This window comes from Manis pentadactyla, chromosome X, assembly GCF_030020395.1.
Source record: "Manis pentadactyla isolate mManPen7 chromosome X, mManPen7.hap1, whole genome shotgun sequence".
In the NCBI taxonomy this organism is placed as follows: Eukaryota; Metazoa; Chordata; class Mammalia; order Pholidota; family Manidae; genus Manis; species Manis pentadactyla.
Genome location: NC_080038.1, coordinates 42597560 through 42622473, shown reverse-complemented (window position 1 = coordinate 42622473; position 24914 = coordinate 42597560). Strand labels below are relative to the sequence as shown.

The 24914-nt window shown below is 39.2% G+C and overlaps 1 protein-coding gene and 1 long non-coding RNA gene across 8 annotated transcripts in view; one reads left to right on the top strand and one right to left on the bottom strand.

The window, feature by feature from the left end:
- The window catches only part of LOC118918340 (zinc finger protein 182), a 41734-nt gene that overhangs the window by 6000 nt on the left and 10820 nt on the right, over window positions 1-24914 (top strand). For 5 of the 7 annotated variants that reach the window (XM_057495275.1, XM_057495277.1, XM_057495276.1 and 2 more), the window contains 2 exons: window positions 13919-14045; window positions 14348-14443. In XM_057495275.1, coding sequence (XP_057351258.1) covers window positions 13919-14045; window positions 14348-14443 — 223 coding nt within the window. The remainder of the gene's footprint in view (window positions 1-13918; window positions 14046-14347; window positions 14444-24914) is intronic. The other 2 variants (XM_036897066.2, XM_057495278.1) reach the window with 1 other exon arrangement.
- Window positions 17037-23886, bottom strand: LOC130681752 (uncharacterized). Its single transcript, XR_008995012.1, has 2 exons — window positions 22738-23886; window positions 17037-18229 (listed from the first exon to the last, which is right to left on the bottom strand). It is a non-coding gene; the product is annotated as an uncharacterized LOC130681752 (long non-coding RNA).

Below are 24914 nucleotides of genomic sequence, written 5' to 3'. Positions count from 1 at the left end.
AATATTAATTCTTCCTGGCCAGGAGTGTTGGATGAATTTCCATTTATTAGGGTCCTCTTTAATTTCTCTCAAGAATGTCTTGTAGTTTTCAGGGTATAGGTCTTTCACTTCCTTGGTTAGGTTTATTCCTAGATATTTTATTCTTTTTGATGCACTTGTGAATGGAATTGTTCTCCTGATTTCTCTTTCTGCTAGTTCATCATTAGTATATAAGAATGCAGCAGATTTCTGTGTATTAGTATTGTATCCTGCAACTTTGCTGAATTCAGATATTAGTTCTAGTAGTTTTGGAGTGGATTCTTTAGGGTTTTTTATGTACAATATCATGTCATCTGCAAACAGTGAGAGTTTAACTTGTTCCTTGCTAATCTGGATGCATTTTATTTCTTTGGGTTGTCTGATTGCCATGGCTAGGACCTACAGTACTATGTTGAATAAAAGTGGGGAGAGTGGACATCCTTGTCTTGTTCCCAATCTTAGAGGGAAAGCTTACAGCTTTTCATTGTTAAGTATGATGATGGCTGTGGGTTTGTCATATACGGCCTTTATCATGTTGTACTTGTCCTCTGTACCCATTTTGTTGAGAGTTTTTATTATGAATGGATGTTGCATTTTGTCAAATGCTTTTTCAGCATCTATGGAGATAATCATATAGGTTTTGTCCTTCTTTCTGTTGATGTTGATGGATTTTCGAAGGTTGTACCATCCTTGCATCCCTGGAATAAATCCTACTTGATCATGATAGATGATCTTTTTGATGTATTTTTGAATTCGGTTTGCTAATATTTTGTTGAGTATTTTTGCATCTATGTTCATCAGGGATATTGGTCTGTAATTTTCTTTGTCGTGTCTTTGCGTGGTTTTGGTATTCGAGTGATGCTGGATTCATAGAATGAGTTTGGAACTATTCCTTCCTCTTCTACTTTTTGGAAAGCAGGTATTAGGTCTTCTCTAAATGTCTGATAAAATTCAGCAGTAAAGCCATATGGTCTGGGGGTTTTGTTCTTGGGTAGTTTTTAAATTACTGATTCAATTTCATTGCTGGTAGTTTGTTCAGATTTTCTGTTTCTTCCTGGGTCAGTCTTGGAAGGTTGTATTTTTCTAGAAAGTTGTCCATTTATTCAGCATAAAATTTTTCATAGTATTCTCTAATAATTCTTTGTAGTTCAGTGGTGTCCATCGTGATTTTACTTTCTCATTTCTGATTCTGTTTATGTGTGTAGACTCTATTTTGTTCTTCATAAGTCTGGCTAGGGGTTTATCTATTTTGTTTATTTTCTCAAAGAACGAGCTCTTGGTTTCATTAATTCTTTCTATTGTTTTATTCTTCTCAATTTTATTTATTTCTTCTCTGCTTTTTATTATGTCCCTCTTTCTACTAACTTTGGGCCTTATTTGTTCTTTTTCTAGTTTCATTAATTGTGAATTTGGACTGTTCATTTGGGATTTTTCTTCTTTCTTTAGATAGGCCTGAGTTTCTTTATAGTTTTCTCTTAGAACTGCCTTAGCTGTGTCCCATGGAAGTTGGGGCACTGAGCTGCTGTTTTCATTTGTCTCCATATTATTGCTTGATCTTTGTTTTAATTTGGTCATTGGTCCTTTGATTTTTTAGGAGCATGCTGTTAACCCTCCATGTGTTTGTGGGCCTTGTTATCTTTGTATAGTTTATTTCTAGTTTCATACCTTTGTGATCTGAGAAGTTGGTTGGTACAATTTCAATCTTTTTGAATTTACTGGGGCTCTTCATGTGGCCTAGTATGTGACCTATTCTTGAAAATGTTGCATGTGCACTTGAGAAGAATGTGTATCCTGCTGCTTTTGGGTGTAGAGTTCTGTAGATGTCTGTTAGGTCTATCTGTTCTAATGTGTTGTTCAGTGACTCTGTGTCCTTACTTATTTTCTATCTGGTTGATCTGTCTTTTGGAGTGAGTGGTGTGTTAAAGTATCTTAAAATGAATGCATTGCATTCTGTTTCCCCCTTTAATTCTGTTAGTATTTGTTGTACATATTTGGGTACTTCTATGTTGGGTAAATAGATATTTATAATGGTTATATCCTCTTGTTGGACTGACCCCTTTATGTTTATATTATGTTCTTCTTTGTCTCTTGTTACTTTCTTTGCTTTGAAGTCTGTTGTGTCTGATAGAAGTACTGCAACTCCTGAGTTTTTCTTCCTATTTGTTTCATGAAGTATCTTTTTCCATTCCTTCACTTTTAGTCTGTGTATGTCTTTGGGTTTGAAGTGAGTCTCTTGTGGGCAGCATATAGATGGGTCTTCTTTCTTTATCCATTCAGTGACTCTATGTCTTTTGATTGGCGCATTCAGACCATTAAAATTTTGGGTGATTATTGATAAGTTTGTACTTATTGCCATTGTAGGCTTTATATTTGTGGTTACCAAAGGTTCAAGGGTATTTTCCTTACTATCACACACAGTCTAACTTAACTCAGTATGCTATTACAAACACAATCTAAAGGTTCTTTTTTTCCCCTCCTTTTTCTTGCTCCTCCTTTCTTCATACATTAGGTATCATATTTTGTACTCTTTGTGTTTCCCTTGACTGACTTTGGGTGTAGTTGATTTAATTTTGCATTTGCTTTGTAATTAATTGGTCTACTTCCTTTACTGTGGTTTTACTTTCTCTGGTGACAGCTATTTAGTCTTAGGAACACTTCCATCTATGCCAGTCTGTCCAAAATACACTGTAGAGATGGTTTGTGGGAGGTAAATTCTCTCAATTTTTGCTTATCTGGAAATTGTTTAATCTATTCTTCAAATTTAAATGATAATCTTGCCAGGTAGAGTATTCTTAGTTCGAGGCCCTTCTGTTTCATTGCATTAAATATATCATACCACTCCCTTCTGGCCTACAAGATTTCTGTTGAGAAATCTGATGATAGCCTGATGGGTTTTCCTTTGTATGTGATCTTTTCTTTCTCTCTAGCTGCTTTCAATACACTTTCTTTATCCTTGATCTTTGTCATTTTAATTATTATATGTCTTGGTGTTGTCTTTCTTGGGTCCCTTGTGTTGGGAGATCTGTGCACCTCCATGGCCTGAGAGACTATCTCCTTCCCCAGATTGGGGAAGTTTTCAGCAATTACCTCCTCAAAGACACTTTCTATCCCTTTTTCTCTCTCTTCTGGTACCCCTATAATGCAAATATTGTTCCGTTTGGATTGGTCACACAGTTCTGTTAATGTTATTTCATTCCTAGAGATCTTTTTTTCGCTCTGTGCCTCAGCTTCTTTGTATTCCTATTGTCTATTTTCTATTTCATTTACCATCTCCTCTACTTCCTCTAATCTGCTTTTAAATCCCTCCATTGAATGTTTCATTTCAGACACTGTATTTTTCAAAGTTTTTATCTCAAATTACTCCCTGAGGTCTTGAATATTTTTCTCTAGCTCTGTGAGCATGTTTATGATTTTTATTTTGAAATCTCTTTCGGGAAGATTGGTGAGTTCAGTTTCACTTGGCCCTCTTTCTGTTTTTTGTGGGATTTTGGTTTGTACCAAGTTCTTTGGATGTTTCATATTTGAATAATAACTTGGTGTAGGGGGTGCCCTCTAGTGCCTCGAAGCTCTACTCTCTGGAGCTTCTCAGCCCCTGGAACGATGGCAGGGGTCATAGGTGAGTGATGCTTGTGCCTTCCAGGGGGAAAGAGCTCTTTCCTGCTTCCTGGCTGCAGTGCCTGTCTCCATTTCCAGGGCCAGTGGGCCGGGAGCATAGGGAGGAGTGTGTATGTTATGCCCTTGTAGCTGCCATAGGTGGGGCCACCCTCTGGCTGGAGTGGTACAATGGGGGAGTCAGCAGGTTTTCAAGCTGGTGCCGGCTGGGAGGAAGGAGTGGCAGGCTGTGTGTTGTGGCAGGGGGCCTCGGAGCTGCATTGCCAGCCAGGGGGATGGAGTGCCTGAAGCTCCTGAAAGTTTCCAACCTGCTGGGCTGAGTGCGATGTGTCAGTTTTGTCCATCTGTCATTTCTCCTGAGCAGCAATCTCTGTGTAATCCTTTCCCCATTAGCAGCCCTCCTGCTGTTCAGAAGTCTCTCAGAGTGCCTGCCTTTCTTTTGTCCTATAGTGGCCGGTTGTGAGTACCTGTTCTCCACAAGTGACTGGAATCTCAGTCTCTCCAAGTATTCTGCCTGTCTTAGCTTTCCAACCCCACTAATCTCCAGAGCACCATGTAGTGTAGGTTTGTGCTCCCAGAGCAGATCTCCAAGGCTGAGTGTTCAGCAGTCCTAGGCCTCCACCCCCTCCCTGCTCCGTTTCTTTTCCTCCCTCCAGTGAGTGGGGGTGGGGGAAGGTCTTTGGTCCTGCCGGATTACGGCTTTGGTACTTCACCCTTTTCCATGAGGTCAGCTATGTTCCACAGATGTAGACAGTCTGTCACAGCCTTCTTTCCTGTTGCTCTTACAGGATTAGTTACATGTGCTATGTTTTAATATTATATGTGGTTTTGGGAGCATGTTTCTGTCTCACCTCTTACGCCACCATCTTTAGGCCAGTCCCCTTTTTTCTAGCTTCTTTAATTGTGAGTTTAGACTACTTGGGATTGTTCTTGTTTGTTGAGGTATGCCTGTATTGCTGTGTACTCCCCTCTTATAACCATTTTGTGGCATCCTACAAATTTTGGACTGTTGTATTTTTGTTTTCATTTGTCTCCATGTATTGCTTGATTTCTGTTTTGATTTATTCATAGATCCATTGAGTGTTTAGAAGCATGATGTTTAGCCTTCATGTGTTTTTGGGCTTTTTGTTTTCTTTCTGTAATTTATTTGTAGTTTTTCACCATTGTGGTTTGAGAAGTTGCTTGATAACATTTCAATATTTTTTGTATGCTTGAGAAAAATGTGTATTCTGCTACTTTTGGGTGGAGTGTTCTATAGCTATGAATTATGCCCGCCTGATCTAATATTCTTATTAACTCTGGTCCCTTATTTATTTTTTGTCTGGTGATCTATTGATATGAGTGATGTGTTAAAGTCTCCTAAAATGAATGAGTTGCAATCTATTTTCCCCTTTAATTCAGTTAGTATTTGTTTTACATATTTAGATGCTTCCATATTAGATGCACAGATATTTGTAACAGTCATATCCTCTTGTTGGACTGATTCCTTTGTCATTATGTAATGTTCTATAATGTTCTTTGTCTCTTGCTAGTTTATTTGTTTTGTAGTCTGTTTCGTCTGATGTTAGTACTGCTACTCCTGCTTTTTTTCTACCTATTATTTGCATGAAATATCTTTTCCGTCCTTTCACTTTCAGTCTATGTATGTATGTGGGTCTGAAATGAGTCTTGTAGGCAGCATATAGATGGGTCTTGTTTTTTAATCCGTTCTGCCACTCTGTGTCTTTTGATTGGAGCATTCAGTTTTACATTTAAGGTAGTCATTGAAAGGTATGTACTTTTTGCCATTTCATTAATTGTTCTCTGGTTGTTTTTGTGGTTTCTCTCTGTTCCTTTCTCTCTTATACTCTTGTTATGTGATGGTTTTCTTTAGTGTTGTTATTGGATTTCTCTTTTTAAGTGTTTTTGTGTATATATTGTAGGCTTTAGGATTGTGGTTACCATAACGTTCATGGGTAGTTTCCTAACAAATGACAGTCTATATTAAGTTGATGATTGCTCTATTTCAAACACAATCTAAAATTACATTTTTCTCCTTCTTCCTCCACACTATGTATTAGATATCAATCTGCATCTTGTGTATCCCTTGACTGATTTTGTGTATGGTTGGCTTTACTACTTTTGTTTTAATTTTGTACTTGCTTTGTAAGTAATTGGTCTACTACCTTTACTATGGGCTTGTTTTCACTGATGAAAACTATTTAGGCTTAATAACATTTCCATCTACAGAAGTCCCTTTAACATATCCTGTAATGCCAATTTTGTGGTTATAAATTCCTTCAGTCTTCATTTTTGTGGGAAATGTTTAATCTCTCCTTCAAATTTGAATTATAGTCTTTCTGGATAGAGGATTCTTGGTTGAAGGTCCTTTTGTTTGAATATGTTAAATATTTCATGCCTTTCCCTTCTGGCCAGTAAAGTTTCTGTTGGGAAGTCTGTTGATATCCTTTAAGGGGTTTCCCTTATAAGTAGTCTTTTTTCTCTCTCTGGCTGCTTTCAATAACCTTATCCTTAATATTTGTCATTTTAATTATTATATATCATGGTGTTTTCTTCCTGGGGTTCCTTTTGTTAGGGTCTCTCTGTGGTTCCAGGATTTGCATGTCTGTTTCCTTCCACAGATTGGGGAAGTTTTCAATAATTATTTCTCCAAGGAGATTTTTCTATCCCTTGTCTTTCTCTTCTTCTGGTACCCTGTTATGTGAATATTGTTTCATTTGGAGTTGTCACACAGCTCTTTTAGTATTCTTTGATTTCTAGAGTTTCTTTTTTCTCTCTGTTCCTCAGCTTTGTTGTTTTCCTATTCTCTAATCTACATCTCATTGGATTTCTCCTCTACTTGCAGCAATCTATTATTCATTCCCTCCATTGTACATTTCATTTCAGTTATTGTATTTTTCAGCTCTGAGTGGCTTTTTTTCATCTCTTCTCTTTGTTGAAGTCCTCACTGGGATCTTCAGTACTTTTCTGCAGATTGGTGAGCATATTTATTTTTCTATAGGAGTTGTACTGATTGCATTGGTTGTACTGTTTTCCGTTACCACCAAAAATGTATAATGATGCCTATTTCAGCATGGCTCCACCAATAGAGTGTGTTAGGCTTTAAACTTTTTTCCAATCTGCTAGGTAAGAAATGGTATATCTGTGTAGCTTTAATTGGCATTTCTCTTAATATGAGTAGCATTGAATATAATTCCATATATTTAAGAGCCATTTTATATATTTTATGTGAATTTTGCTTTTTGCCTAATTTTCTATTCGGTATTTGATCTTTTTTCCTTCTTGATTTTGGAGTTCCTTATATATTAAGGATATTAATCTTTATCTGTGATGTATGTTGCCACAATTTTTTCCCTTATTCTGTCATTCGTCTTTAGACTTGCAAAAATGTTTTCATATTTTTGTGCTTGTATTTATCAATCTTTTATTACATCTGGATTTTATTCATAGTTAGAAAGTCTTTCCTTGCATTTATGTTATGTAGGCATTCACCCATGCATTCTTCTAGTACTTTTTGTGGTTTGCTTTTTGCATTTAGTTCCCTGATCCATTTGTGTTTATTCTTGTGTATGGTGTGATGTATGGATTAAATTCATCCTTTTGCAAATGGCTCTCCAGTTGTCCCAGCACCATTTATTAAAAACTGGGTCTTTAACCCTCTGATTTGAGAGAATGCCTCTATCAAAGTATGTTCTGTTACCCAGTAGGGCTACCTCCCCTACCAAGAATTTTTTTTCCTATGTTTTCTAGCTATTTTTGTACAATAAAAAAAATTATTATCTTTAGTATTACCTTGTTTGGTTTTGTTGGACTCACCTTAAGTTTATAAATTCACTTAGGGATAACTACGTCTTTGTGACTTTGTGTCATTCTATCTATGAAGAGTTTTAACAACTCTGAATTTAGAGGGAACAGTCCCCTTAAGACAATGCCCTCACTTGACACCAGTTACAAGTTCAGGGGTCCCAAGATCACCCTTAGGTTTTATAATTCACTGGAAGGACTCAACAGAACTCACTGAAAGCTGTTATACTAATGTTTATGGCTTGTTACAGGGATAGGACACAGATTGGATCCACCAAGGGAAGAAATGTATAGGGCAGGGTCCAAGAAGATACCAATCACAGAGCTTCCATTTTTCTTTCCCCATGAAGTAGGGGTGCATTAATTTTACAGCATTGATGTGTGATGGTATGCATGGAGTTCTGTCAACCAGGGGAGTTCATGAGAGCCTTGGTGCTTAGAATTTTTATTAGGGCTTCATTTTATAAGCATGATTGTCCATGTGAACTGCTTTCTGTCTCCAGCTCTTCTGGGAGTGACCTAAAGCCACCACCCTAAATTAGAAGGTTGGTCTTTTTGGTGTAGCTATTCCCCACTCTATTACATTATTATACTGTCCATGGTGATCCAAGACCCCCTCCCCCATACAAAACATCCTTCCATCCTTCTTGCCTTCTTTTCATTCCAGTCCTTTCTTCCCTCCCTCATTTCATTCCAGTCCAATCTTCCATCCTTCCTTTCATTCATTTCAGTCCATCCTCTGTCATTCCTCTGATTCATTTCAGTTCATCTTGCCAGTCTTTCTTCCTTCCATTCCAAACCAACTGTCCATTCTTCCTTTTTTGAATTCCAGTCTGTAGTTCCATCATTCTTTCCTTCCATTCCACTCTGTCATTTTGCTGACATTGTGGGTGAATGTCCTTTCATCCTTCCATTCCAGTCTTTCCTTCTCTCCTTCTATTCATTCTAACTCCTACTTCAATCCTTCCTTTTTTCCTTCCATTTCAGTCCATCCTTCTGTCCTTCCTTCAATTCCAGGCCATGCTTCCATCCTTCCTTTCATTCTAATCCCTACTTCTGTCCTTCCATCCTTCCTTCTATTCATCCTTCCATCCCTCCTTAAGTTCAAGTTCTTCCTGCCTTGCATCCATTTCAGTCTGTCCTTCCATTCCAGTCCATCCTTTCCCTCCTTCCTTCCATTCTCACCCATTCTTCCATCCATCTGCCCTTCCTTCCTTTTTACTCCTTCCATTCTAGTCTGTTTCCCATTCTTTCCTTCCTTCATTCCAGCCTTCCTCTCCCCTTCCCACTTCCCTCCCTCTCTCTGACCCTCCTTCCCTCCCTTCCTTCCTTTCTAGCATGTCCTTCCATCTTTCCTTCCATTCCAGTCTGTCCTTCTATCCATCTTTCCAGTCTCCTTTCTTAGTCTGTACTTCCATCTTGCCTTCTATTCGAATCCATCCTTCTGTCCTTCCATTCCAGTCTGTCCTGTGCTTCTTTTCTTATTTCAATTCTAGTCCATATTTCTGTCTTTCCTTCCATTCATTGCAGTCCTTCCTTCATTCCTCCTTCCCTGTCTTCTTTGTTTTCTTCCTTCCATTCCAGTCTATCTGTCCCTTCCTTCTTTCCTTTTCTGTCCATCCTTTGGTCCTCCCCCACTCCCTCCTTCATCCTTCCTTCTTTACCTATCTATCTTTGGATATCTTAAGGATATTACCATCAATTCAAATCTTTAGTTTTTTTGGGGGGTGGGGTGGAGGACAGGATTGGGTATTGAATTCTCTTCATATCAGCATTTATTTTAATTATATAAATTTTCTCCTTGGTTAGGCAAAACAAGCAAGTGCCTTGCATCAGTCCTTCTGGTATCCTCCAACAGGTTAGAATGGACAAACCCTAATTTGTGAATAGGGTCTACTCTGCTCCCTCCGGACCAAGAACCAGGGTTCCACACTGGGAATATGGGCTGCCAGTACTTGAAGACTGCTGCCACTTATGGAAGCAGTTGGGGCAAGCAAAAATGCCATGAAGTTTTCCTACCATCTTTAGTTGCCATTTCTTATTTCTATGTTTGCTTGGTTGCTACAGACCTTTGAATGTTTTCCAGAGTTCTAAGTTGGTTCTGAAAGTTACTGCTTTTTTTTTTTGATGTTTCTGTGGGGAGATAAGAGCTCAGAGCTGCCTACTCTCTCATTTTGCTGTCATTGTGGGGTGAATGTCTTAGCACCTGAAATATTTTCTGGGTTTTTAAAATTCTTAAGCTTTGAATGGATGCAGACTGTTTTCACTTGTTTGTTTTGAGGACAGTTTTAGAGGTTGGGTGGCTTACATGAATTTTGGTTCAAGAGCACCCTCTTTTGTCATTGAGGCAAAGCGCAGTTTCCTTAATGGATAACTTCCTTTGGCACTGTGGAGAGCTACTGTGTGTACTCTGACATGTTTTCATTTGTGTTGATCATTCTGTTGTACATGAACCTAAATTTCTCTCGTTTTCCCCTTCACTACCCAATCTCCAAATTGTTCTTCCTTAATATGTTGGGCGAGTGTTGTATATTTTCCTTGGTCTTTGTCCCCGCCGCAACAAAGAATTGAAGGGCAGAGACACAGTAGTGAAGCAAAGTGAAAGTTTTATTTAAAGTTATTTAGAGAAAAAGTGCAGGCAACCTCAGCGAGGAGAGGTGCCCTGAAAGGTTGAAAAGAGAGAGTTTAAAGTTAAAAGGTTACGTACTTAGAATGTGTGGGCAATCTCAGAGAGAGAGGAGTGCCCCAAAAGGTTGGGGGTTCCCCCTTTTAAGGGTTTTTAAGGAATGTGACTAAGAGCTCAGGGTACAGACTTGTTAAGTGGTCTTTGAATACTTAGAATTAACTTAACACAAGGAACTTCCTGCTCTGATTTCTCCCTGGGATACCAGCATCTTGGTCTGGGAGCATATCAAACAAGACCACCTGCCCAGCCCCCAAGGTGGGCTGAGTTATTGTCTGTTTGCTAAAAAGTAAGTTACGAATCTTACTTCTTAACTTCCTGCCTTTTACTATGTTGTTTACGGCTGGGCCTGCATGCTAAATTAGTTGCCTCAGTTGCAAACTACTTGATTTGGGCCAAAGGAGAAAAAAAACAGCATATAGGTAAAGTTTAAAAATAAGCTGGGCCTGCATGATTAACACAATAAAGACATGGGTTATGCTGAGGTACCCTCATTTATCTGGGGAATATTCAAACATTCCAGGCCTTATTCTCTTTCCACCCACTCATATCTATTTTCCTGCCTAACAGTTCCATTTTACCTTCTGCTCCCTCAGAGGCAGTGCTTTTTTGTGACTGCCACCTTGGGTCCCACACACCTTTCCTATAGCTGGCACTTTGATATAGCCAGCTAGTTGTTCAGTATTTTCATAATTATAGTAGATTTTTTCTTTCTAAGTATGATTTCAGTCACCTTAGGCTCTTTGCTCCCTTCTGGTATCCTGACTGTTTTTTTTTTTTAGACTCTTCTCACACTCCAGGAAGATTTATGGCAGTAGTGTGAAAGCCACCTTGAGCTTGAATTTGGTATTTATGTTTTAGTTATACATAGGTGATTATAAATTTGTAGTGGTTTCTATTTTCTGTTATAAGTTGTACTTGAAGTTATAGACTGTGTGGTTTTATTTGTTCTTCATGTTGATCCGAATGGTTTTGGAGAATTGGTGGAGAGATTTGGGTTTACACAGATGCAACTATTCTACATTACCTGGAAGCTCCTTAATTAAAAAAAATTAAGGTACTATTTGTATACAGGAAAACAGACCTTTTTTAGTGTATAGTTCTGCAAGTTTTGACAAACTCATACAGTATGAACCACCACCACAGTAAAGATACAGAACAGGTCTGTCACTTCCCAATACTTCCCCTTTGTAGTCAACCATTGCAACACCCTGGCCTCTGGTATCACTGATACATTTTTAGGTCTCTATAGTTTTGCCTTTCCCATAATGTTATACAAATAGAATTCCCACATGGCATGTAGCTTTTTAAGTCTGACTTCTCTTACTTAGCATAATATATCTGAGGTTCATCCATGCTGTTGCATGTATTTTCAGTTTCTTCATTTTTATTGCTGAGTGTCGGTGTTACATTGAAAGAATTCGTTTGCTTATCTATTCAATGGTTGAAAAATTTGGGTTGTTGCTAGATTTTGATTACAGTTATACCTGTTGTATAAACATTCATGTTCAAGTTTTGGGGTTTACATAAGTTTTCATTCCAATTGTGTAAATATACCTGAGTGGGATTGCTGGGTCATATGGGTATATATGCTTAACTTCATAAGAAACTGGAAAACTGCCTTCCAAAGTGGCTATGCCATTTTGCATTCCTATCTGTGATCTATGAGACTTACAGTTGTTTCACATCCTCATCAGTACTTGACATTTTCCGGGTTTTTTCCCCCCATTTTAATAGGTGTGTAGTGGTATCTCATTGCAGTTTTAATTTGCAGTGTCATGACTAATGTTAAGCATCTTTGTGCTTATTTGTCATTTGTATTTCTTCTTTGGTAAAGTATCTCTCTTTCGCTCTTTGTTTTTTAAGTTTCTTGTATATTCTCAATACAACTTCTTTGCCAGATATGTGATTGCTAAATATTTTCTCCCATTCTGTGGCTTTTTACTCTCTTAACAGTATCATTTGAATTTTGGTGTCATGTCTAAGAAATATTTGGCTAACCTCAGATTAAAAAGGTTTTTTCTAGAAATTGTGTAGGCTTAGATATTACATCTAAAATCAAAGTCTAGGTCTGTGGTACAGTTTAATTTTTATATATGTTGGAGGTATGGATTGAAGCTCTTTTCTTTTTGTTGCATATGGACATCCAATCATTCCAACACCATTTGTTGAAATGGAAACTCCCATTATCTGTTGAATTGCCTTTGCACTTTTGTCAAAGATAATTTTTAAGTATAAAGATACAAAGTACATTTAATTATAATATATATGAAATGCAGCTTATAACTATACAGCTTGATGAGTTATCACAAAATAAACACACTGGGTAGCTTATTCCCCAGTCCAAGATTAGGACACATTCAGGACTTCTGAAACCCTGCTTATGGCCTCTCCTAATCAGCACCGCTCAAAAGGTAATCGCTCTCCTAACTTCTGACGTTATGCATAGGCCTTACTCTTCTCTCTCTCTCTCTCTCTGTATATATATATATATATATATATATATATATATATATATATATATATATATATATATACATAGAATCATGCAGAATGTACTCTTTTGTGTCTGGATTCTCTGGCTCATCAGTCCATCTGTGAGATTCTGTATTGGATTTGCAGTTGTGGTTGATCCATTTTCATTACCACACAGTATTCTCTTGAATGATTATGCCACAGCTTACCCATTGTGTTGCTGAGGGACAGTTTGGATTTTTTCCACAATCTAGTGTTAGAAATATTGCTGCTGTGATCAACCCTGTACTTGGTATCTAGAGCACATGTTCATGACTTTTTCTAAGGTGTGTACCTAGGAGTAAAATTGCTAGGTCACAGTGTGTGCAAATCGTTAACTTTAGTGAATAATGCCAAAGTGTTTCCCCAGAAAATCATATAACAGTTTACATTCCTACTAACAGTGTGTGTGAGTTCCAATTTCAACACAATCTTTTGATATTTTAGTCTGCTTAATCATAACTTTTCTTGTGAGTACATAGTGGTGTCTCAGTGTGACTTAAATTTTCATCTATCTGAGTGCTACTGGGGTTGAGTATATTTTCTTATGCTCATAGGTCGTTTATTTTTGTGTGTGTGTGAAGTACCTATTCACATCTCATCTATTTTTCTGTGTTGTCTGTATGTTCTTTATTGATTTGTAGGGGTTATTTGATATATTTCAGATAAGATCCCTTTATCACTTACATTTCAGAGAATCTCATCTATAGCTTGCCTTTTACTGTTACATTTATACTTTTGTAACATGTCTTTTCCATTATGAGTGCATTTCACGTCTTTAGAATTCTTTCCTTACCCCAAGACTATGAAACCTTTTTGTATATTCTAGATGCTTTATTGTGTTACTTTTCATGTTAGATTTACAGTTTACCTACCTGTAGCTGATTTTTGTGGATGGTGAGAGTTAGGGGTTAAATGTTATTTTTTCACCACATAGCCAGTAACCCATCCACATTTGAAAAGATTATCCTCTCTCCACTGTTTTGCAGTGCCAACCTTTCCATAAGTCAGGTGTCCATACATACATGGATTCTTTTTAGTTGTACTGGACATTTGTTTCTCCTTGTGCTAATACCACATCATCTTACATATTCTGTTACTTAGTGGAATAGTTTTTCTGCCATGATTTGTGCTTTTCCTGTAGTGTAGGTCACTAACTTGATATAAAGTATGCATTCTGTATTAAGTAATCATTATGAACTGGGACCCCAATCAAAAGTTCCCCTACATTCCATACTCATCACCCAGTAGTTGGCATTTTAGAATAAAAGGAACGTGCAATTGCAGGAACTCGTGACATTTGAGGATGTGGCTGTGGACTTCACCCAGGAGGAGTGGCAGTACCTGAACCCTCCACAGAGGACCCTGTACAGAGATGTGATGCTGGAGACATACAACAACCTGGTCTCTGTGGGTAAGAATGGCTTCCTCAGGTAATTTTACTGATTATAATTATTGTATCTGATAGAGGGCCTTCCTTTCTCAATTTTGGAAACTTGAAACGTCTCTGAACTGTTTGAGGAATTTGACATTGAATTCTAGAGATGAAAGTTCCTTTTCCCTCTTTGCTCTTCTGGACAGGTGTTTGTTAACTCAAAGTCCAGGTAAAATGGTTTGACTTTACCACTGGGTCATTGATAGGTCCTTTGTGGTGCCCCAAACTCCACCTTCCTCTTTTTCAGAGGCTCTGAGAGGTATTGCTGTATTTCTCATTAGCAGGGCACCAGGTTACCAAACCAGACCTCATTTTCAAATTGGAGGTAGAAGAGCTGTGCCCAGCAGAAGTAAAAATTCCAATTTGGAACTTTCCAGGTAAGTGTTATTGATCCAGGCTCTGGAGATTTAAGGTCCCAGCTTATCATCAAGGCTGATGGCCTCTGAAAGGGCTTTCAGGAATATCTTGGGGAAGGCTGTAGTCCTTTGATGTTGTTAGATGACAGGGACGTGAACACCTCGACATAAGACTGACATTCCCTCCCCTGACCCACACCACTAGACGACTCTCCTTACATTGGTGCTCACCCACAAGTTTCTGCACAGCTCCTAGTATATAACTGTCTTGTAAATGCCAACCCCTTACCCCCAAGCCCTGCCACTTCTACCATTCTCATTTCTTACTGCCTTATCTGAAGCCAGGTTGCCACATTAGTCACAGGCCTACAGGCTAATGCTGAAATTCCAGATTGGGTTACCTGATGCCACTCAGCTTTGATATTCCTATCAGATTTACTCCCCTAAAACATCTTGATTATCTTTTTAAAAATAGCTTTATTGAGATACAAATCACATATCATAAAATTCATTCTTTTGAAGTATATAGATTCAGGGATTTTTAGTACATTCACACAGTTGTGCAGCAGTCACCACTAATTCTAGAACATTATCATCACCCCTTAAAAAAAACCCTTTCCCTGTCAGTCACTCTCCATCCCCTGGCAACCCCTAATTTACTTTCTGTTTCACGGTTTTGTCTGTTTTGGACATTTCATATAAATGGAACCATATAAAATGTGACCTCTTATGTCTGGTTTCTTTCATTTCATATGTTTTTAAGGTTCATCTATATTGTAGCATATGTCAGTACTTTATTCCTTTCGATGGTGGAGTTATATTCTATTGTATTGACATAAATCACATTTTGTTTATCCATTCATCTGTCGATGGACATTTAGATTGTTTCCACTTTTTGGCTGTTACAGATTAAGCTTCTATGAACATTCCTGTGGAAGTTTTTGTGATATATGTTTCATTTCTTTTGAGTATATACATAGGAGTAGAATTGTTGGACCATGTAATAACTATGTTTAATATTTTGTAGAACTGCCAAACTGTGTGAATACCTTGTTCCTCAAAAATTTTTACCTAGTGATTTTAATGTTCACTGATGATTCTTGCCTGAATCAGTTATTACTAAGATTGTTGAAAAAATTCACATCATTTTATGTATATATTTAGGTTGGCACTCTTCCCTTACCTCATCTCAATTTTAGCGTCAGTATGGCCTCAGATTTTTATTTTTTAATGTGTTTCTAATCCATTACTGTCTGCTGTCATTATTCATTTTGATATTCAAGTTGTCCTCAATTTGGTTAGTAGGAGTCCTGTCAGGCTGGCTTCTCTATCTTTTGACATGTCTTCATCATTCTTTGAGCACTTTCTAGCACAAAAATATGTTTCAGGTTCACATTGTATTTTCCCTGTTTCATACCTGGAATCAATAGCTTCTCCAAGATTCTATGATTCCTTTTAGTGGGGAATGGTATTCAGAACTCAGAATCTAGGCACTGATATGCTCCTAGATGCTTGGATTGTTTCTTCTATATAATCTACAGCTGACTCCCCTCCATCTATCTATTTTTCCCCTTATTTTTTTTTTAAGTAACTGGGTCATTTGTCCTTTAGTTTCCCACATTCTGTATTTTGCTGTTAAGTGCCACTTGGTGGTATTTAACATACTCCTCTGTTCTGTTTTTCTTGTAAAGTGGTAAGTAGATCACGAAGCTTCATCAGACTCAGGGCTTTATTTTTTTCTTTTAGCAAATAGAAAAAGCTGGTGTGACCTTACTTTCATCAGGAGGCATGTAATTCATGGTTGTCTTTTGTGGTTATGAATCACTGGTGATTATCGTTTAGATCTATTAATTCATTAATGGTTGCAAAATGGTGACATTCTACCATTCCTTCTTTGTTGATTAGCTGTAGTACTTCTATAAAGAGGGATTGACCTTCATCTATTATTTGGTTATATATTAGTTCTATATTATACAGAATTAGGTACATAGTATACATATGAGTTAAGTGTATTTTTCCATTTATTGACAAGCTTTCAAAATGAGTTCGTTTTATAGCATCAAAGATGACCAGTATGCCTTTTTTGAGTATTGGACTTATGCATTTAAACTTCGTTTTAATCTATTGTCTTTACTATGAATCAAACTGTTCCATCTCTTGAAGTGGAAACCCCTTCAAGTTGGATCCTGAGTCTTTGGTAGCTTCCTTGCTTTCAGGTGTTACAAGATGTTCCAGGTGCATTTTATATATTTTCTGTCTTTAACCTGAAATCAGCCATTTCTCCAAGGACCTCTGGTTCTTTTTAGTGGTAATGTATGGAATTGTTTCTAGGCCTTTTCATTGACAAAGCTAGGAACTATGTAAAAAAAAGCTTTTTAAGAGAAAACATAATGTATTCAAACTGATACTCCCAAACCAAATTCTGGTCTTCTGGTTTTTAACTTATTAATCTTATATCTGATGGTCATATTGTCAATATTATTCTGAGACTGCTGATTGTGTAGTGGGTTGAATCAGTTGAGGTAATCATCTTGGTGCCATTGTGCAGAGTCCAGCTCTGCGGAACCTGAGAGGAGTGGGTGGGAGATTGGAAGAAAAACACAGAGAGAAAAGATGGGATCAGGAGGTCCACTGACCACTGATGGCGGACCAGTGGCGCAGTTTTAATTCTTTTCACAGCTTATATACACAGGCTCACTTCTGTGTGCTGCCCACAATGTTCTCACTTCCAGGCTGATCTCGGAAGCTCTTCTTGTTGCCTTCTAAGCTTAAATGCCTGCAGCTCTTCTTGTACCTCCCCTTAACTGGGGTTGGTGCTGGCAGGTAGTTCCTTGAGTGGAACCTGCAGGATGTGGTGGCCTTGCCTCTCTCACATCCAGCTCTCCACATCTCCCTCTTCTTTTTAGTGGAATAAGGAGGCAGCTGTTGCTGGCCAGGTCCCTGTCTGCTACCTTGGTCCTGATCTGAGCTGGGCATGGACAGCAAAGCAGCCATGGGAGCATAAGACCTCTCTCAGAAGTGGTGAGGGTTCAGGCCTTTGCAGGGTTGGGGGGGTGAGGTTCTGTGCCCCACCTCTGTTGGCTCTCAAGTTCTCTCCTGATGGCCCCTCTGCAACTGTGCCTGTCGTAGGTTGTTCCTTCCCTGAGGAATCTTACCTGCCTCTGGCTAACTAGCCATCCTATGGGGCCAAGAAGGGTGATGTGAGGCATGTTAAATGAGAGAGGAGCAGCATCCCCCAAGAGGGTCAGTTCTCTGTCTCCTTGATTGTCTATGCCCCCGTGGCTTCCGCACCCAGCACCTGCCTTGAAGTTCCCTCACCAGCCAGTGGGGCCCTGGCTCTGGTCACCTGTCTTAGGGAACCCAGGTTTCTACTACAGGGAGAGCCCAGCTTAAAGCACTGGACAAGAGAGACAGATGGCATGGCACCAGCCCCCAGGTGCCTTCAACCTCAACATGGGCCGGAAAGCCCAGCCATAGCCTTGGGCAAGTGGACTATGAGAAAAGAGTCTCTCTTGGTAAAAGTACAAGAGGGACCATCACAGGACAAAAAAATGATAGGCACCATCACAGGGAGGGATGGCTCTTGGCACAAGGCAACTCCACATTTGGGGCATATACAAGACATCCTCTGGTCACAGTAGACAATGGGAGATGCCCTTCCTGCAACAACAGGATAGGGAGATTCTAGAAAATGCTGTGTTCAGGAAGGAACGATAGCATCTCCCCCTTCTTTCTTTATTTGAAGCCACAGATGGTGGATGGCTGCTCAGTTTGCATTAATTCTTCTTCAGAAGGTGCTCTAGGAGGCTGATACAATACAAAGCAGAAAGATTATAGCAAGCAACAGTATAAGTAAATACCAAAGGGCATGCTTGAGCATATTGAAAAGGATTAAACCCCTTAAGATGCTCAAGAACTTGTTTTGCCAGGTCTCAGGGGTCTATTATATCTAATCGGGCATTTTGGACATCTAGTCTTTCTTGATGCAAGTTATGTAGATTGAAGCTAAGGTTTGTATGTTGCCACACTCCTAGGAGATGGCTGAAAATTGTGTTCCAATCCCACTGAGAACTGTTACAAGGTGCATTGGTAACACAGATGCTTTTAAATGCAGTGTGGCACCAGAGCCGGAGCTGCCACCAGAGGGTTTCCACCTCATCACCCATGGCTATCACTGTACTTTCCAGGATGGAAAGTCGGCTTTCTATCTTTACATCAATGCTCTCCTGAGTTTTCAGAGTTTGAGAGGTGTTATAGGCCAATTGATTGACATATTGAGCAGTGTGTATGGTTTGTGAAAGGGCCATAGCCGCAGTGACAGTGGTGATGAGGATCGAAATGGCAGCCACTAATCCAGCAATTATGAGTCCAACAGCTCTCCAGCTGGAGAGCTCATTCCTTATTTCTATAAGGGCCTGTGTCCCTGGATCATCATACCACAGTTCAGATAGATTGGAAGGCAGCATAATATGTGGTGGTTGGGAAAGGACTAGGATGTTTTTTCCTTTGTTCCAAGTGGATACACATGAAGTTAGGTTGCAGTTCATGCAAGTAACGTTATACAGGCTTCCCTGGAAAGAGATGTTAAAAGACCATACAAGCAGGTTATATGGGGGCTGCATGCAGGCTCATACCCCATAAGGATGTACAAGATTTAGGTCACTAGTGGAGGAGCAGGAAAAGTTAACATAGTCTGGGGAGGCCCAAACGTACCACAACTCTTGTTGCATCTTATGTCGAGAGGTGGTGGTGATGGGCAATACATATCCTCCAGGTGCCATCCAATCTCGATTGGGCCCGGTTAAACAATGGGACCAGTCGAACACTAGCTCTGAGGAATGGCTAAGGTTGTGTCGGACTGCCAGAGGGTGAATTTTTCCAATTCGATGCTGGTGCTGTTTGTGCAGTAGGGTAAGGGAGGATGAGTTGGGGCCACAACAATGGTGGTATTGGGTAGCTCCATGAAAGAGATGGTGGATATTTTGCCAAGAGATTGCCAATGTCCCAGGGCCCACTAATGGTTGCTATCAGGGCACCACCCATATCAGTTTTATTCACTTGTCCTAGCAACAAGCACCCATCCATGGGTAGGTGGACTCCACATAAGAGAGGATCCACTGCCTATCCAGCATAGTTAAATAGTGCTGATTGTTGTCAGCATGGCCCATCTAGTCCTGAGTGCCCTCCCAGGATCTGGGTGTCATTGACAGACACCGGGACTGATTCATCACCCCAGGTAACTGAGTGTAACACAGGGGGACTTGGATAAAACGTCCAATGGATCTCTCCAGGTGCTAATCCCACTTGAACTGAGACCACAGCTAGCATGGCCAGAAATAGATTCCCTGGCTCTTTTGGGCTTGTCCCTGGCTCTGGAGCAGTGTTTCTCCTTCTTCAGCCAAACTCTTGAGTTGTCCCCATGTCAGGGGACATGGTCTTTGCGTTTGTTGTGATTATGGGTGTCGAAGGATGAGGACTTCGGGGGTGATCCTCATCTTCTTCCCAGGAGTCGATCGCTGGATGATATTATGACCAGCCATTCGGGGAGCCAATGGGGACCTGTAGCAGACTTAGGGAAAATACAGATATGACCTCTCCCCCAGATGAGCACCGGATCGTGTCCTTGCCATAGACCTGTGAGGGGGGTCTTTCCATCTGACCAATGCAAATTTTTTGTTCTGAGAGGTCAAAAATCTGCTGCTGTAAAGGCCTTGCTCATCCACAGAAAGGAAATTTAATGTAAACAGGGCAAGGTTTAGTTGGTTTGTCTGCAGGTCCCCTATTCTCCCTCTTTTTGTTTAAATAACTGATTTTTAAGTGTGAGGTGGGCTCTTTCAATTATAAATGATAAAAGACTCAGAAATGGCTATGATTAACACAACTGACAAGAAAAGTTGGTTATTTCTGTAACATGTAACAGTGTAATAATCTAAAGTTTAGCATAATTCATTTGACAGTGGTTCCCAAGTAATTACATATTAAATGTATTAGCCAAATTAGCCAAATATTTTTCCCCAATGAGGAGAAGAAATTCCTCTGACATGTTCCAGGGGCCCTCTGGAAAATATCAGAGTTAACTAGAGGTAAAAGCACCTTTTTGAATTTGATTTTGTGAAGCTGTCAGAAGAAAATTTTTAAGGCATTTGCCTAAATAGAAGCATAGGTCACTATGAAACAATACTTATCTATTTAACCAGAATAACAATAAAAAGGTTTAAAGGCAAATACAGAATGCTACACAGTTGTCAGCAAAACTTAGCTTTTAGTCATTTTAATATTAAGACCTTATTTTCTTAAGTACTCAGACAACTCATTGAGACTTTAAGCATGAGAAATTTTGATAAAACAATTAGAAAACCCTTAGCAATCTTTAGACTTGCTAATAAGAGACTAATAATTTAAGAAAACTATGTTCTTTTAACAAACAGGAAGAATTCTAGTTTTGCTATGTACTTGATATCAAGGCTCATTTGCTTTTATTTCACATAGCGTCACCATATTAAATCCTTCCACAAACTTTCTGCAGCTTTCTTTTTAGAGTTCTCCCTCTTTAAATAACCAGCTGTACTTTAGAATAAAGTTACTTTCTTTTATCCTCAATAAAATGTATTTCCATTTTTCATACCTTTTCTTATCAAAAGATACATTTTTTAGCATGCAAAGATGTTTTCCTTATCATTTTAAGTAGTTTTAATTGGAACTTAAAACTGTTAGGTACATTAATTTTCAGTGAACACTAAGAAGTAGGCTATTGTAAACTGTTATACTAGCATTCCTTAGATTGATAAATTTATGAACACGTAATTTCTGGAAACATGTTTTACAGCACAATTTCTCACTAAGCACAAAATATGTCTACCTAACTTAGCAAAACTTTGAGGTTTTAGGTTACCACAAAGATTCTCAGGCTGTAGGTAGGTATACACACTGTAATACACTATTATTATTAAGATGTTCACTTGCTACACTTATTTAGTTTACTCGTTCCTAACAACCATGCTAGATTACTCACAAAACTGTTACCAAACATTAGAGAAAGTCAAGCCTCTAAGCATTTTATTCTTGAAAGATTTAACAGATAACATCAACTTAAATGACTTTAGGTAAACTTAGGCAGCTGATAACCATAAGGACATGTCCATTTCAGTTCAACTTAAATTAGCACTAATGCTTAGTATCTTCTATCAGAATTTCTGGAAGTTTTAGAATGCCCAGTCTTTACAAGCGCTTGTTTTTAAATCAATTAATTTCTATTAATACCATGTAGAGGTAGAAAAATATCTTTCATACATTTAGACACACAAACATATAGATTGAGACATAATGAATACCATTAGAAATACTATTCATAAAAGATCATATACACAGAGAAACTGATAAAAAGATTTTCTAGTTACTAATATCCAATTGCAAAATGATGTTGTAATTAAGGCTCTCATTTGGGGCCGTATAGTGAGCAGGATTGCTTAAGGTCCTTCAAGACTTTAAAGGAAATGGCTTGGTGTTCCGTAATGACTTCCCTTCCAACGTTCCTTTTTAGTACAGGAAGACACACAGTAAAATTCAGTAGTGTCTTCCTCCCCGTTGTTGAGCCTCTAGGATTTTGTGTTGCAACACGGACTAAATGAGGGGGTGGGCAGTTAGTGGCAGTACGGGCCGTCACGGGGGGAGGGATGGGAGTGGGAGACTTGCACTTAGGCTAGTGACTGGGTGGGCGCAAAGGAGGTAGAGGGGTCCCTGCCAGAGGAGAAGGGGTCATTTTAGGCTTCTCAGGGACAGCTAGCGCAGATTCAGAGTCCGCAGGCAGATCTGCGTCATCATCCTCCCCCCTCCCCCCCTGCAACTCCAGGACCTCGAGTCTTTCTGAAGGTATTGTTGTTTCTCCTGGGTCAGTTCCTGCTCATATTCGGGAGGCAAAGGTTCATCACTCCCTGAGGCCATGGACTTTTACAAGTACCTCATGGCCAGTCACCATCTGTTTAAGTTGTTCAGCCGTAAGGTTCCCTTTGAGAGTTTATCTGGCAAATGGGAGGCTTCAGGGGAGGAGTCCAGCCTTTCCTTCACTAAGTTCAGGAAAGCAAAGGTCTCTACAGGAAAGTCCTGAGGCCCATGAAGGGAGAAGCGCTGTTTAAGCTGCAGCCCCACCTTTTGCCAAGTCTGCTCATTTATGGTCCCTTCTTCCAGGAACCAGGGGCAATTCTCCTGCACAAAAGTGAGAAAAGATTCTAGCTGCCGACTGCGCACATTACTGCTGCGGGTACGAAGCACTGCCTTAAGCTACCCCATGTTTTACTCCTGACTCTTGCTCGCCTTACCTTATTTGACCGGCGTCAATCCTCTGGGGAGTGTCCTCACCTCGGCTTCTGATCACTCCATTCTCAGGTGCTTGTTTGGGCGCTACTTGCAGAGTCCAGCTCTGTGGAACCTGAGAGGAGTTGGTGGGAAATTAGAAGAAAAACACAGAGAGAAAAGATGGGATCAGGAGGTCCACTGACCACTGATGGCAGACCAGTGGCGCAGTTTTAATTTGCACAGTTTATATACACAGACTCACTTCCGTGTGCCGCCCACGATGTTCTCACTTTGGGCTGATCTTGGAAGCTTTTTGTTGCCTTTTAAGCTTAACTGCCTTTGGCTATTCTTGTACCTCCCCTTAACTGGGGTTGGTGCTGGCAGGCAGTTCCTTGAGCAGAACCTGTGGGATGTGGTGGCTGTGCCTCTCTCACATCTGGCTCTCCACATCATTGAGAATCAAGAGTTTTCAGAACATATGAGGGGATATTTATTAGTATGGAATCCTGGTATATTCAAAGATGTATATTCCAGCTTCTTTACTTCTCCATCCTATTCTCTTTCTTCCTTCCCTCATAGGTAACAATTTATTAAAATTTAAATTGGCTACCTTTCCAAAATGGTAGCCTACCATGCACAGTTTTATTCACTTAGTACTCAAGAATATGTTAAATATATCAAGATATTCCTAATTTCTTTTTATAGTAATATAGTGGCTCAAACATAAGAGTAGTAGTCCTAGTAAAAATCTAAAAGTATTTCCTATGTGCCATGCATGCCCTGTTATAAGTAATTTAATCCTATCAATATATACTTGGGCAGGCACATTATAATCCCTATTTTCTAGGTGGGGAAGTAAGGTACAAATAGATGACTGGCCTAAGGTCACAGAACAGTTGAAAGGCTGAGCAAGAATTTGATGCTGGGCTAAACAGCCTATGACCTTAGCCACATATGCTATGCTGCTGTTTACCAGTTAAAGAGCTCCAGATTTAGTAGATGCTTGCTAGAGTTTGAGTTTGGGTAAAAGCTTTTCCTGTGATTTTCATTTTTACTTCTGGTTAAGAACTAGTGCTTTGTTGTTGGAAGAAAGGATGTCACAAAAAGAAACCACAGCTACATGGTCCATTTTAAAGTTCAATATTACTATTGTAAATGCTATTATTAAATCTAAGTGGTAATATGAGTAGTTATTGTATTGTTCTTTTTTTTTGAGAGGGCATCTCTCATATTTATTGATCAAATGGTTGTTAACAACAATAAAATTCTGTATAGGGGACTTAATGCTCAATGCACAATCATTAATCCACCCCAAGCCTAATTCTCGTCAGTCTCCAATCTTCTGAACCATAACAAACAAGGTCTTACATGGTGAACAAATTCTTACATAGTGAATAAGTTCTTACATGGTGAACAGTACAAGGGCAGTCATCACAAAAACTTTTGGTTTTGATCATGCATTATGAACTATAAACAATCAGGTCAAATATGAATATTTGTTTGATTTTTATACTTGATTTATATGTGAATCCCACATTTCTCCCTTATTATTATTATTATTATTTTTAATAAAATGCTGAGGTGGTGGGTAGATGCAAGATAAAGGTAGAAAACATAGTTTAGTGTTGTAAGAGAGCAAATGTAGATGATCAGGTGTGTGCCTGTAAACTAAGTGTTAATCCAAGCTAGACAAGGGCAATAAAACATCCACGGATGCAGAAGATTTCTCTCAAAACAGGGGGCTTGAGGTTCTAAGCCTCACCTCTGTTGATCCCCAATTTCTCACCTGATGGCCCCCCTGCGACTGTGCCTGTCTTAGGTTGTTCCGCCCTTGAGGAATCTTACCCGTCTCTGGCTAACCAGTCATCTTCCGGGGCCATACAGGGAAATGTAAAGTTGGTAAGTGAGAGAAGCAATATTGTTTGAAAAGGTTAGCTTTTTACTTCTTTGCAGATTTATGCCCTGTGGCTACTATGCCCAGCATTTGTCTTGAGGTATCTTTACCACTTGGACGAATTATGATACTCGGTAATTTTCGATATGAGGCACGAATTCTATTTAAGGGTTGTAATTTGGAAGGAAGAAGAAAAGCTATAGAAATAGCAGACGGAAGAAAACATGGGAAGATTGATTATTTCTTTGACATATCTTCTTGTAGAGTAACTTCAGCATGTATAGGTTTAAACTACTAATTAAACTG